Source organism: Bos indicus, chromosome 4 (genome assembly GCF_029378745.1).
Source record: "Bos indicus isolate NIAB-ARS_2022 breed Sahiwal x Tharparkar chromosome 4, NIAB-ARS_B.indTharparkar_mat_pri_1.0, whole genome shotgun sequence".
Lineage (NCBI taxonomy): Eukaryota > Metazoa > Chordata > Mammalia > Artiodactyla > Bovidae > Bos > Bos indicus.
In genome coordinates, this window is record NC_091763.1 from 38,951,762 (window position 1) to 38,964,673 (window position 12,912).

Consider the following 12,912-nt stretch of genomic DNA (forward strand, 5'->3'; position numbering starts at 1 on the left):
ATACCACCTACCATTCCTCCCTTTAAAGAGTCATCCCCTTCTCATTTCAGGGATTTTGATTACTGGGCTGGTTGCCACCCTCTCCTCCATTCATGTGGATCACTGTTTCTCAAACTATTTGGGACATAACCACAGTTATAAAAAAAAAAAATGTTTACTAAAATGAACACTAAAAGATGAAAAGTCAAGTGGACAACAATTTTTATTGGACTTCATAGACATAAAATTAGTCTGTCAGATTACTATAAAAATTTCTAAATGCTTACTCTCATTTTCTATATTTAACTATTCATGACCTGGTAATGGGTAGTTTGCAAAGGGACCAGGTTCCCTGGACATACTTTAAATACCACTGGCATAGATGATTTTTCTGGTGCCTGGACTCGGTTTTTCTGTCTCCTTCTCTCTGATGATCTTGTCAATCCCATCTTAGCTAACTGCTTCAAAGTCATGTCCTGCAACTCTAACATTCAGACTTCAAGTCCTTCATAGTCTTAATTTGAGGTGTTTTTTTTTTTTTTTAATCCAACTGTCAGATGACTACATTTTAGCTTTCCATCCCCTCCTTCTGATAGCCTAACTGCAGCAATCCTTTGACTCAGTTGAGACCTGAAATCCATCAACTCCTGAGACCTTTCATTGTCCTTGTCTTCCTCATGTGCATGTACCTGTTATTTCAGCATAAATTCATTGGATCTTATGTTCTCTCATAAAATGCCATCAACTCGTACTCAAGTATAGCAAAGAGTAGTTTGACCAATTTGAATCCTAGTTAAATTATTACCAGTACCACCCAGCATTGGCACAGCTACAGATGGGGAAAATAAAATATTCCTTGACTGATAATGTCTAAAACCTCTAAACCTCAAGTAGACTTTTGTCGTGCCTTTTGATCTCAATAGTCCAATAAATTTAGGAGGCTTCTAGATGACTTTTGATAGCTTCACTCCTCAAACCCATCTCTTTCCCATCCATTTTCTCTGTTGATCTGAACCTCTATTTTTCTCAGTGAAATAGGAAGCAATCAAAAGAGACCTTCTACCACCATAGAACATAACTACTAGCATCTGTTTCTCCATCTCCTATCTCTATTTCTTTTCACAACACAAGGGTCATATTTCACAAGAGTCATAGTATTAATACTTGAGTTGTATTGTTTCATTTATCTATCCACAATACTCCAATAATTTGCTGTCTTAATATTTATAAAATGTAAGGTTCGCCACAGCCACTAGAAGCCTTACAGCATATGACTTCATTTACCATCAGTCATCTGAAGTTGTCGTCTCAGATTCTTCGCTGAACCACCTTCATCTCCATCCTCCTTGCTGCTCCTCATAAACCTGGAACCACTCTGCCTCAGGACCTTTGCACCTAACTTACTTCTCTGAGGATGTAAAGTGCCTCATCATTTCACATTATATATATGTGTGTACATATATATATATGTACATTATATATATGTGTATATATATACATGTATATATGAAGCATATATAAAGAAATTTTTTCTACTGTTTATTGTCTCCCCCTCACTGTTAAGTTCTAAGAAAGCAACATTCTAAGACTGTTAAATTCTGAGATTATAAGATTGTTGCCTGCTTCATTTACTTTTGAATCCTCAGATTATAAGACAGGGGCACACAGTAGACATTCTATATATCTTTAGACAGTTAAGTAGATTTTCAACTTGTTTCTTTCTGTCGAATTCAAATAATAGTGTCCAAACTTCCATTGAAATATTCAAATATGAAGGATTCTTTGACTACATATTAATGTATGATTAATATGTAGCCCAATTAATAGGCTGTGGCAGACTCAACCATTCATTTCCTAACAAAACCAAACTATATTCCTCCTGCCTCTGTCTCAGAGCATACGCCTGACTTTGCCGGAGAATCTAGAGTGCTGGGCTTCTCTTAAAGCTGTAATACTATCACAGGGGACCATTGCCTTTTCTGTTGCTAGGATGGCATGCAGACTCAATCTAGAAGAGGAGCCCATGGATAGTAATGTCATGCTACACCACTACATGCCAATATTTCTCCATTGTTTTAGTTTTTCACAGAATTTTGAATCTGCTGAAAAATACCAGTATGACTGTTTTACTTGTATGTATCTCTTGGTTTCTCTCATTGCTCTTAGGCATTTCTTTATACATATACCATCTTTATGTATCAGTATATACATAGGTCATTTTTTTTTCCTTCCTCTTTCATGGTTATTGCCAGCTTGATATTTTATTTTATTTTATTTTATTTTTAAACTTTACAATAACTTGACAAAGGGTGTAATAGCCAAGAGGAAATCTGGGAGTCCTGTCTCTTTAGAGATGACTTCATGATAGGAATGTGCTCTTTGCCTCTGTTGGTTAGACAAATAAATTCCAAGTTAGAAAAATGGTTTCTTTTTGACCCTGACAGTGAGTCATTCTGATGGTTGGTCCTACTGCAGTCATAATTACACTCTGGGGGAATTTAAAATTATTATCCTTAAATGTTTTTAATAATCTCACAAATGTCTCTGATATTCCTCCCCTTCCCCTCCCACCCCGAGTCATAACTCAGGTAACCAGATTAATGTTCTTTTCTTCAGTTCTGAGTATTTCTCTCCTTGTTCACAGAACTTTAGTCTCTTCCCATTTTCATTCGAGTTCAGACTTACAGGCTTGAAATTCACATCACGCATCTCTAGCCTAACCTTTCTGCCCTGTCATTTGCCCCACCATCCTCCCCACAGTAACCGCTATTCTCTGAACAAGCCTCAACTTCATCATCTTTGCATGTTTTCTTCACACAGTCCCTTCACAAATCTATAACTTTGGGACAGATTGAATTTATTTTCATTGTAAGTACTCGCTTGAATCTCTGTGCAAAGAAATTCACAAATAACAAAGTAGAACAAAACATTACATCTAAATTGAAAAAAGTGGAAGTGTTTTTATGTAATGTATGAGATACCAAATTTTACTTAGTGATTTCTGTCTCCTTAAGCTTTGATATAACTTGATATAACATATTTTGAAGTATAGAAATTATTTTAATAGAATATTTTCTTTTTAATGAAGAGTGATTTTATGGTGATATAAATGATGGAATAGAAAAGTGTGCTATATTCCATTTAACTATGTTAACCATGTTTATGGGAGTTGCAAAAATATTGCTTGGGCTGTACCATCCATCTGGTGCCCACTGCCTTTATTAGATTTTAATCCCTTGGAGAAAATAAAGCAGCCTTAGTCAATTGGTTTTATATGGAGAAATACAACAAAGACTGCATATGGCAGCATCATTGACTTGGAATGTTGATTAAAGATCTTATCGGCTATAGGTTGAAAAAATAACTATTGCCTCAAGACAAAAAATCATTATGTGTAACTATATGTTTCTATAAAATATAGATATTATTAATAATAGCAACTTGAGACTTGCAGGCCAATAAAATGTATATATGATATGTCAATTTTAAAATTTCTACTGTGTTCCTCATGGGTTTCCACACTAATTTTTATGGTACGTGAGCTGTAACCCAAGCTTGCAGTGTGACACTGTAGCAGCCACATGATATATTGTTATCAGTTTTAATTTGAAGTTTCTCTTAGTAATAAATGCTGATGGGGCATTAAAATGTCGTAATTTCCCTTGAGAGGAATTTGTGGGAGACAATCTTCAATGCTCACTAATTCTGTGCTACATTTTATAAATGGCAAGTGAATCATGAAAGGTCATCTTACTTTCAGACTAATTGCACTGTTTTTTTTTTTTTTTTTTAATTTTAATCTCTTCTACTTTAAAGGAAGTTACCTTTAAAATGAATGTAGAGATTTTCATTAGATCTACATAACATTTTGTTTCTCTGACCTTTACCCATAAGGGAAGTCTATGAATTACTTAATGATGGAGAAAGATTTGGGAATTGGAGGTAACAAGCATCCAATTATTTTGCTATCTTGACTGCATAATTAAACTGTAGCAAATCAGCCCTTGCTTTTTTCCTCTTCATGGAATGAATTTTTAACATATATTCATGAGAAGAAAAACCTGGAATTTTATATTTTGTCCTGTTCAATATTGTTCGTTAAAAATGCATAATGGGATTACAGTTTGGACATCTGTATTCAGAACCTGGGAAACATGAGGCTTGAGTGATGTAAAAGATGATCTTCTACAAATACCTAGAAATCTCAGAAGCCTAGAAATGGACACATTTTTCTGTATTGCTAAATTAGGGGTTAAATTGTAAAAATGAATCTGAACAACTCAATTGGTGACTTTAATCAAGCATCACTTTTTTAAAATTTTTAAATAATAGTTTAATTGGGAATCTTAAGAGATTACCTCATTTTTGGCATTAGTTTCCTTCTGTATTCAAAGGATAGCAAAGGTCATTTGCAACTGTAAGTATGGATAAGGAATAATTATGTTCTGCACATGTGTATCAGCCATTGTGAGAGTAGCAGAATTGCATGTATGCAATTGTTACTGGAAACTGCATAATATTATGATTTTTTAAAACAATTCTTGTGTGTATGTTCATTAATTGGCATCTTCAAAATGAGTTGGGTTATCTGCCTGTCTGTGTTTTAATTTTTACAGTCATATTAAGACAAGGTTGGACGACAGGCTTGACAGTCTTTGTGTCTAAAATGTTCTGAATCTTGCTTAAAATTTGCACTGGAAATTGCCTTCAATGTGTATATCTACCACAAGACTAGAGTAGCCCCGTGGCTCTTGTAAACTATAAAAATCACGATGTTTCTCCTATTGTACCTCATAACAATCTACCAAATGATATGGGATATCCACATTTAATGAATTTGAAATAAATACAGTTACACTGTTGGATAAGAACCAATGGGATGAGCAAAGGAATCTGAATTTCCCCTTCAAAAGACACAGGGGAAATTGCAAAGAGATGAGTTCTATAATAGTAGGTATTTAATCCTTCAAAAGAAAATATTTCAAATGATTGTGTGCATTGTATAATACTAATAATACTTCTTATATTTGCTATTGTTAATAGTGTACATTTGCTAGCAAGCACTGTAACGTTATGTATGATTCATTAGGGAGGGTATAGCCAATGTGCATGATGCAATTACGTTGCCTAAACATATCCCTACTATTCTTCTGTTTTTTTTCACAAAGTATTTTAATATACTTTTCTGGAAATATAGTATCCATGACATTTTCTTCAGCTCATTTATGGGCACTCTTAGTAGCTAATTTTCCTTGTGTCTATTCTAATTCCCCACAATGGAGAGTACTGGATAACTCTGGATGGCAAAACAAATTAAGTGCCTTATTTGCTGAAAGCATTTTCCTGTCAAAGTAATGTCTTTTCCTTCCCGCGAGGAAGATCTTTGGATTTCCCGTGAACTTGATGTGTCTTTTTTTTTTTAAGTTATGTTTCATTTTTGTTTGTTTGTGTTTATGCTTCTCTTGTTTCTATTGCAGTTTGGCCTTGGTATTACCAACCTACAGTTTTTACTATATAAAAGCCAAAATAGAAGAGACAATAACTCAGGCCAGATGTAAGTACTGTGAAAGTGACTTCAGGGTCTATTTGTTATCTCCTAGTACCAGAGGTTTAAATACGTCTAGACTTTTGACTACCCAAGGCTTATACCTTTTAGTAGGTGTTATTACCAAATCAACAGCAATGATTCTAACCCATTCCAAACATGCAAGGAACAAGAAATATTCTACATGGATAGAATATGAGCAGGTACTCCAGCCTCACCGGCAGTCCCCACCACTCTCCCCTGCCTTGCTTTGTGCTCATAGAATCATTGCGGTGCTGTTGTCTTCTGTTGCTGTTGTTTTAAGGGTCTGCTAACTGGCGCAAAATGTTTCACATAGTCTCTACTCATGGCACTCTGCTAGTAAAGTTGCTATTTTTTTTCTTTCTTTTCTTCTTGTTTTTGCATTCAGAAAAATGATATGCTCCACATCTGCAACATTGTTTGAAGAAATTGCACTGGTCTTTGGCTTTGGTTTAGCAATTAATTCCCTTCTAATTATCCAAATTAATGTCTTCAGTAACCTAAATGGATTAATTTTTTAAAACATCGTTTGTAATGTGGAGTAATTATTAACACTAGCGCATATTTCAAGTCATTATTAATCTTTGTTTTGGGTGGCTAGATTTAGCAAGGTAAAGTGACCATCATATCCTTTACATATCACTCAAGTATTCCTGACCACCGAAATTTTTCCTGTTATGATAAAGTAAAAAAAAAAACGTGTATATATATATATATATATGTATATACTTTTTATATCTGACCTTACAGAAACTGCCATTTCTTTTGTTTCTATGTCAGTTCTCTTTTTGCTCTCCGCAGTCCTAGTTCTCATTGTAAATTGTAGTAATTTAGACATTTGTATTTCTACTTTGACTTGATAGATATGATGGTCTGTTAACAACCACTGACTTTGCATGAGCTAGTTCGTCACTTGATAAATGAGGGGATGACTAGTGGGTCTTTGATGATTGGTAAATGCTTCTGTGTATAGGCTAGCATCATTGGGATTGCACTTGAATTAGCCACTTTGCAAAATAGACCCTTGAAATAACCACAGTACAGAGAGGGTGCTCTAGTAGTAATTGACAGGACATACTTTCCAGTCTTCAAAAATATGTGTCTTTTTTTTCCAGAACTACAGCTGTACATAAATAAACCTTTGATCTATGCACAATATTTTTATTCAAGAAAGTCATTGAATAAAATATTGTTTGTGACCCCCTTTGCTTTACCCTCTTTTTTTTTGTTTCCCTGCTTTCTCTTTCTGATGGATTTTCACAGCCAAAAAGGGCAGAATGAAGGGCAAGTATTTTCTTGTTGCTCAATTTCTTTTTCTTTAGTACACTTGACATTTCCACTGATATTTCCATTCCTATTGGATATTATCCTCTGTGCTTCTCATTTGCTAGATTTTCCTCCATGATCACTCAGACCTTAGCAGCAGAAAAGGGGGAAAGAATATGCTTGTGTTTTCATATATAACCTGTTTTACTTTCTGTTTTTTTCTTAAACTTGGATACTTGTGTGTTTATCCTTCCACTTACTAATTCATACTAATATGAAGAATGCCGTTAATTCAATAGGGCGTTAATGGGTTTATTGAAATAATTTTATTACAATATTGGTAAAATATTTATGTTGGTATTTTAAATTAATACCTCTGGTGTAACGCTGACCTAAGTCGTTTTTTAAAGGATATCTTGGTTACCGTAGGGTTAGTTAGTAAATGGGAAAATTATAGACCTAGCATTATCTTTGATATGACCATTGTAATCCATGTTATGAAATTAAAATTGATTTTATTACTGTGAAGTATTGGGGAATCTTTATGTGTTTCAATTTAGGATGAAAGTCTATGTTTTTCCTTATTAGGTTATCTTTCTAACACCTTATTGACATCAAATATCAGGATGCATATTCTGATTCTTATCTAACCCTATAATATTATATTTTCAGATTCAGAAACTCTGAAACCGGATAATTTTGAAGAGTCTGGCTATACGTTCATAGCACCAAGGTAGGTTTTGTTTGGTTTTCTTTTTTAAGGCTCATTGTGGATGTATAGGCCTTCAAGAATAGGTCAGAGTTGGGGGTCAAGACTGCTCTGGGTTATGCCATGTCTAATTATGGAACCAAAGGAAACAGTAAGTTTAAAACTGAAGGAGAATTCTGTTCGTTCAGTCTTTCACCCATTCAGGTACTTAGCTACTGCATTGTGCTAAACAGGATGCCGACTTGGGGATCAGGTGGTGACTGGGACAGATAGAGGTTCTGATTTTGTTGGAGCCAACAGTGTATTCAACAGAAATGGAGAGTTGTGTATTTGCATTTGTGGCTGTGTATGCACATACAGCTCTGTATACATATACACATACAGATAGATATGTACAGATATATACCTGTATGTGTGTGTATACACACAAGAATGTGTATACCTCAGAGCATGACTAACGTCATTATTGATTTAACACAAATTTTCGGAAAATATATTTTAATATAGTGAGATTTTCTGACATAATTTTTAAAATGAGCATTCTTTTTCCTCCTACATAATTTTACTTCTCTTTCATATAATCCCCCTTTCTCTATCTCTGTATATCTTCATCTCTACCTCTATTTTCATATAATTATTTGGGACTCCATTCATGAATCCAAGATTATCCTTTATTTCTATTTCTTTCCTTAGGTTTTGACTCCCGGTCTCTAGCAGACACATGTAATAGTACATATCAACATAATTTCTATTACCCTAGGCTAAATTATTGAATAAAATACATTCAGAAGCTTGTAGTATTCTCTCCTCTCATCTTTTCCGTCTTAAAGAAATTCCTTTCAGAAGGTTCCTAAAAATTGGTCTCAGTTATTCTTTCATTTTATTTCTGCATAAGTATATCTGAATTTTCTCTTCTTGTAAAAAGGAATATGTACATATATATATGCACAGATATATATAAAACTTTTCAGAAATCTGTATTAACAAAGCATATTCCTGCTTTGTAAGTGACTGCCCTGGAGCGGCTTTCTTGCTTGGATTTCCTTCAGTGTGGACACTGCTAATCCCATCTCTTTCAACACTTGCCTCCTCTTGCTTGTTGACGCACTTTTCTAGGTTTCTCCCTCCCTCCCCAGCTGCATGCTCAGTCTATTCCATGAGCTTCCCTTCTTGTGCACATCACTCACATGAGCTGCTGGACCCTCTTATCTTCGTATTGTGCGTCGATAGATACACCACAGACTCTCAAGTATTCTATGCTTTGGTTTGGGCTGACAGCTCCCACGTCTCCAGGATGATCATATCATCCAGAAACACAACAGATATAATATGTAGTTTATTAACCTTACATTAGAAGATCAAACAGTATACCAATTTCTAGACTTCATGTATATCCTACCTATTTCAATATGAGACATTCATGTTTGTGGAACATGATGGGAATCTCTCTTCAAGGTGCTTCAAAGTCATTATCTCCTGAACATTTGTCTTCTTTTGGGGGAGCTCTTCTTTCCATGTTGCCTCAGTAACAAAACTACTGTCCTCTCTAAATGCCATTCTTGAAAGCTGATAGATACAAAGAAAGGGAGCAAAGATGTCTAACTTTTGGTCAATCAATAAGTCTTGCCAAGCAGGATTTATCTTATGAATATCCAGTATGTCTGTCAGACTCTGCTGCTTTTGTTCAGCCTGGTGTTTTCTCTCACCTAAACTAGTAAGGCTGCCTCCTAATTGATCTCCCTGCCTCCAGTGTCTCTCCCTTACTTCCTATTTCTGTCTCCTTTTTATAACTAGAGGGAATTTCTAAACTTTCAATAAAGTTTTGGTTCTCATCTGCTAAATACTAGCCAGTGGCTTAGCACTGTCCTCATGATGGTCTGTTCTGCACAGGATGGCTTTCAAACATCCTGTCACTAGATACCAGTTTACCAGTGTGGTACCCTATGCTCTAAATCAGGGGCTGACAAACTGGCCTGGAGACTGGCTGCCTGTTTTAAACATGAAATTTTACTGGAACATAGCCATGGCCATCTGGTGAGGTACTGTCTCTGGTGGTAACCTGGACCTTTTTAGCCCACAGAACCTGAATCATTCACTCTCCTACCCTTTAAGAAGCAGTCTACCAACCTCTGCTTTAAAGTCCAGCCACACTAAATTTTTTTAGTTCCTAAATGTGTTTTATCCTGCTTACATTAACCTTCTATTCTGGTTTGAACACACCCACCACCAGTCCTTTCCACACTCCAACTTCATAGCTCCTCCACCTGGGAATTTCTTTCCTGTCCTCTCTGGATTAGACATCCTTGCTGACTGCCTCACAGAGTCCTATATTTCCCATAGTAGAGCACTGGCCACATTTCACTTTACTTACTTTCCCCAGCCGAGATGATGGCATCTCTTTGGCTTACCATTCAATATTCAATATCACATCTGCTGCCTGGCACACAGTAGGGGCTTCGTAAATATTTGGTGACTGGAGAATCTATAAATATATGAAAAGTATTTTTAAAATCATGTTAATAATGCCTGCAATCTTATAAGCAGTTTTTTGCTACAAGTAACTTTGAACAACTAAACTGCTGAAACTAGTAGGAGATGGAAAGCAGAATATTACTGTATAGCACAGAGATGAAATGGCATTGTGATACTGAGTGTGCTCTGTTGATGAGACTCTCCCTCCATCTCAGATCTGTGATTTTCTCTGGGTAGCTTCTTGACTCATTTCTCTCAATTTTTAAATAACAGACCACGCAGATTGGCTTTTTCAACTTCACTCTTAAACAAAGTAGAAAGCATGGTAAATGTCCAAGTTCTCCTGGAGAGGATGAATATATCTCTCAATCCCAATTTGTAGGCAATCAATTTTGTTTAATTCAGCAAAGATTAGCATATGGACCACTGCTGCAGCCTTAAGTATGTTCAGCATCATGGCTGGAAGAGTGGAATTTGCCTCTAAAATTTAGGGAAGGAGTAAATACCAGAGAAAGAAAGACACATTGTAGCTTGTAGGATAAATCAATGAGTGTCTCCCTCAGTTAACATATTAAGCCTTTTACATGCTATGATTACATTTACCCCTCAAAAGAATATAATAAATTAGTATTATTATCCTATTTCATGGATTAAGAAACAGTTTTAGAGGTGGTAAATAATAAGGGATTTGAATCCATTTCCTTGCTACTCTAAGGTATAAATATCTACACTGAATATGTAAATACTTAGGGAATTTCAAAAGAACACCCAGTACAGCTGAGCAAATATTTTTGTAGGGAACATTTCCTGGGAAAGTGGGCATTGAATGTATATTCAAAGATTTGTGGAAAATAAACTGATAAAAATTAAGAAAAAGAAAAAAAAATGGTGAGGAAAGACAGACATTTATGTTACCCAGGATATCAGGCATATGTTTTTGTCACTGTTATTAATGGGGAACAGTGAAGCAAATTAGAGCAACACTATCAGAGTCTGTTTCCCAGATATTCATTGTCATGCTGTTACTCGGATTTCCTGCATCTTAGTTTCTTTACTAGCAAAATAGTGCTAACAATTATACCTATCTTATAGAGTTTTTATAAACTTTAAATGAGATAATACTACATGTAATATATACTTGTAAGTTTATTACTTAAGTAATATATATTTAATATAGTTCTTGGTAAGAGATGAGCTCTAAATAAATATTAGTTATTATTTATGGTTCTAGTGGAGGTAGGAGGAAGAGGGAGTGCTATTTAACAAAGAATGTTAAAAAGCAGTTATTTTAAAATAATTTAAAGGCAAAAGCTTGCAATTTTTAGAGGTAGAACCATTTCTGTTAATTCCTAAATAATTATACTATTTGATCCTGATTAGTACTCAGTTTTAACTTTTCCTTCAGTCTTAAGACTACTGGAAAGGAAAGCATTGAGAATACAGATGCATGTAGCATTATTCCTCCCTTTATGAGAATTACCGTCAGAGGGTTGAAACATGAATTAATTTTTCTATCTTTCTGGGATAATCAGAAATAAGAAAGCACTTCAAAGATATGTTGGAATGAGAAAGAAATAAAAGTATGTGATCCCCAATAGTTAAAGACTAATTTGTGACGTATGACCTATGTAAGTGAAATAGAATGAGAACAAGCAGTATTTTAGAAATAATTTGGCAAATTTCTAATACCAAAGATCTTTTAGTTTCAAAGTAATTTAAGTTACAAATTTCATTTGCTCGGAAACACAAAGTGAGCAAATGAGATCATTTTTAGCTTTCAGATTATGAAGGTATTTTCAGGAAATGGAAATTGGTCAAAACCCATCCAGAGGTTTCTCCATCTTGCTAATCTTTTTTAGAAGAAAAAAAAAAATTCTCAGAAAAATTATGATCCAAAGCGTGTAAACCAGATCTCTCATAGGAAAACAGAGCATCTTAGAACGTTTGCCAGCGAGTTTTCCAACTCATCCTAAGGGGAAGTCAGCAATTGTGGTAACCGCAGTATGTTGCCTGCACAGACTTGCCTGGGGTGGTTCCTCTGGAACAGGAAGTGGCGATTATCTTCAGTGTCAAGCTCCCAGCCATGTGCTAAACAATGGTTAGGCTAACAGGCAACTGATGTTGGTGCTGTTTAGCCACACATTCACACCTCAGATACTTAAGTCAGGCTACTGCTGCTTATTGCTTGCTGCCTTGGGGGGTGACTTTCTGTTGTCCAGGATCATTCTTATTACTGGACAACTCATTCTTCTGACACAGTCAACACTTTGTTTTCTCACATTTCTGTTGTGCAATTTTTTTTACTTCTGCTCCTATCCTAATTCAGCTTGTCTCCTTAATGACAGCTCCAACACTTTTCACTGCTTTGCCATTAGAATACATCAACAAGTCAATAATATCTTGAGACTAATTCAAAATTGGGTATAATCCAGCCAGTGAGGATAAAAACAAAAGCAAAACATTATGACATTGTCTAAATTAATTGCTCAGAACAGCCTTCTGTTGATAGAGGTTGAACCTGCTTTTGGTTTGAAGCTTTGTGGGTGTAAAAGCTCATGAAGTAAAAGTTTAAAGCACATTGTATATTGTGTTAAAACACTAATTTGGGATCTGAAGACTGGCTTCACCTCTGGGCTTGACCATTTGCCAGTTAGGTGCCTTTGGATAAATCTTTTTACATCTTTACATCTCAGTTTCCTCACCATTGAAATATTAAATTATCTCCTGGTAAAATTATTTTTAGAATTAAATGAGAAAAGATAATTTTAGAAATGCCTTTTAAATAATAACATGGAATTTTAAATGATCTTTATTAATAATTATTTTATTTAGTCTTTCTACAACATTTTACTTAATCCTTCTAAAATCTTGCCATCAGCTTCTAATTCTGTGAGATGCTACTTCAATATATTGGCCTTTT

General features: G+C 35.1%; 1 protein-coding gene across 8 annotated transcripts in view; it reads left to right on the top strand.

Annotated features, from left to right (window-relative positions):
* The window catches only part of CACNA2D1 (calcium voltage-gated channel auxiliary subunit alpha2delta 1), a 520,469-nt gene that overhangs the window by 471,257 nt on the left and 36,300 nt on the right, over positions 1–12,912 (top strand). For 5 of the 8 annotated variants that reach the window (XM_070787669.1, XM_070787670.1, XM_070787671.1 and 2 more), the window contains 3 exons: positions 5,457–5,533; positions 6,809–6,829; positions 7,484–7,544. In XM_070787669.1, the coding sequence (XP_070643770.1) occupies positions 5,457–5,533; positions 6,809–6,829; positions 7,484–7,544 (159 nt within the window). The remainder of the gene's footprint in view (positions 1–5,456; positions 5,534–6,808; positions 6,830–7,483; positions 7,545–12,912) is intronic. The other 3 variants (XM_019958593.2, XM_019958595.2, XM_019958596.2) reach the window with 1 other exon arrangement.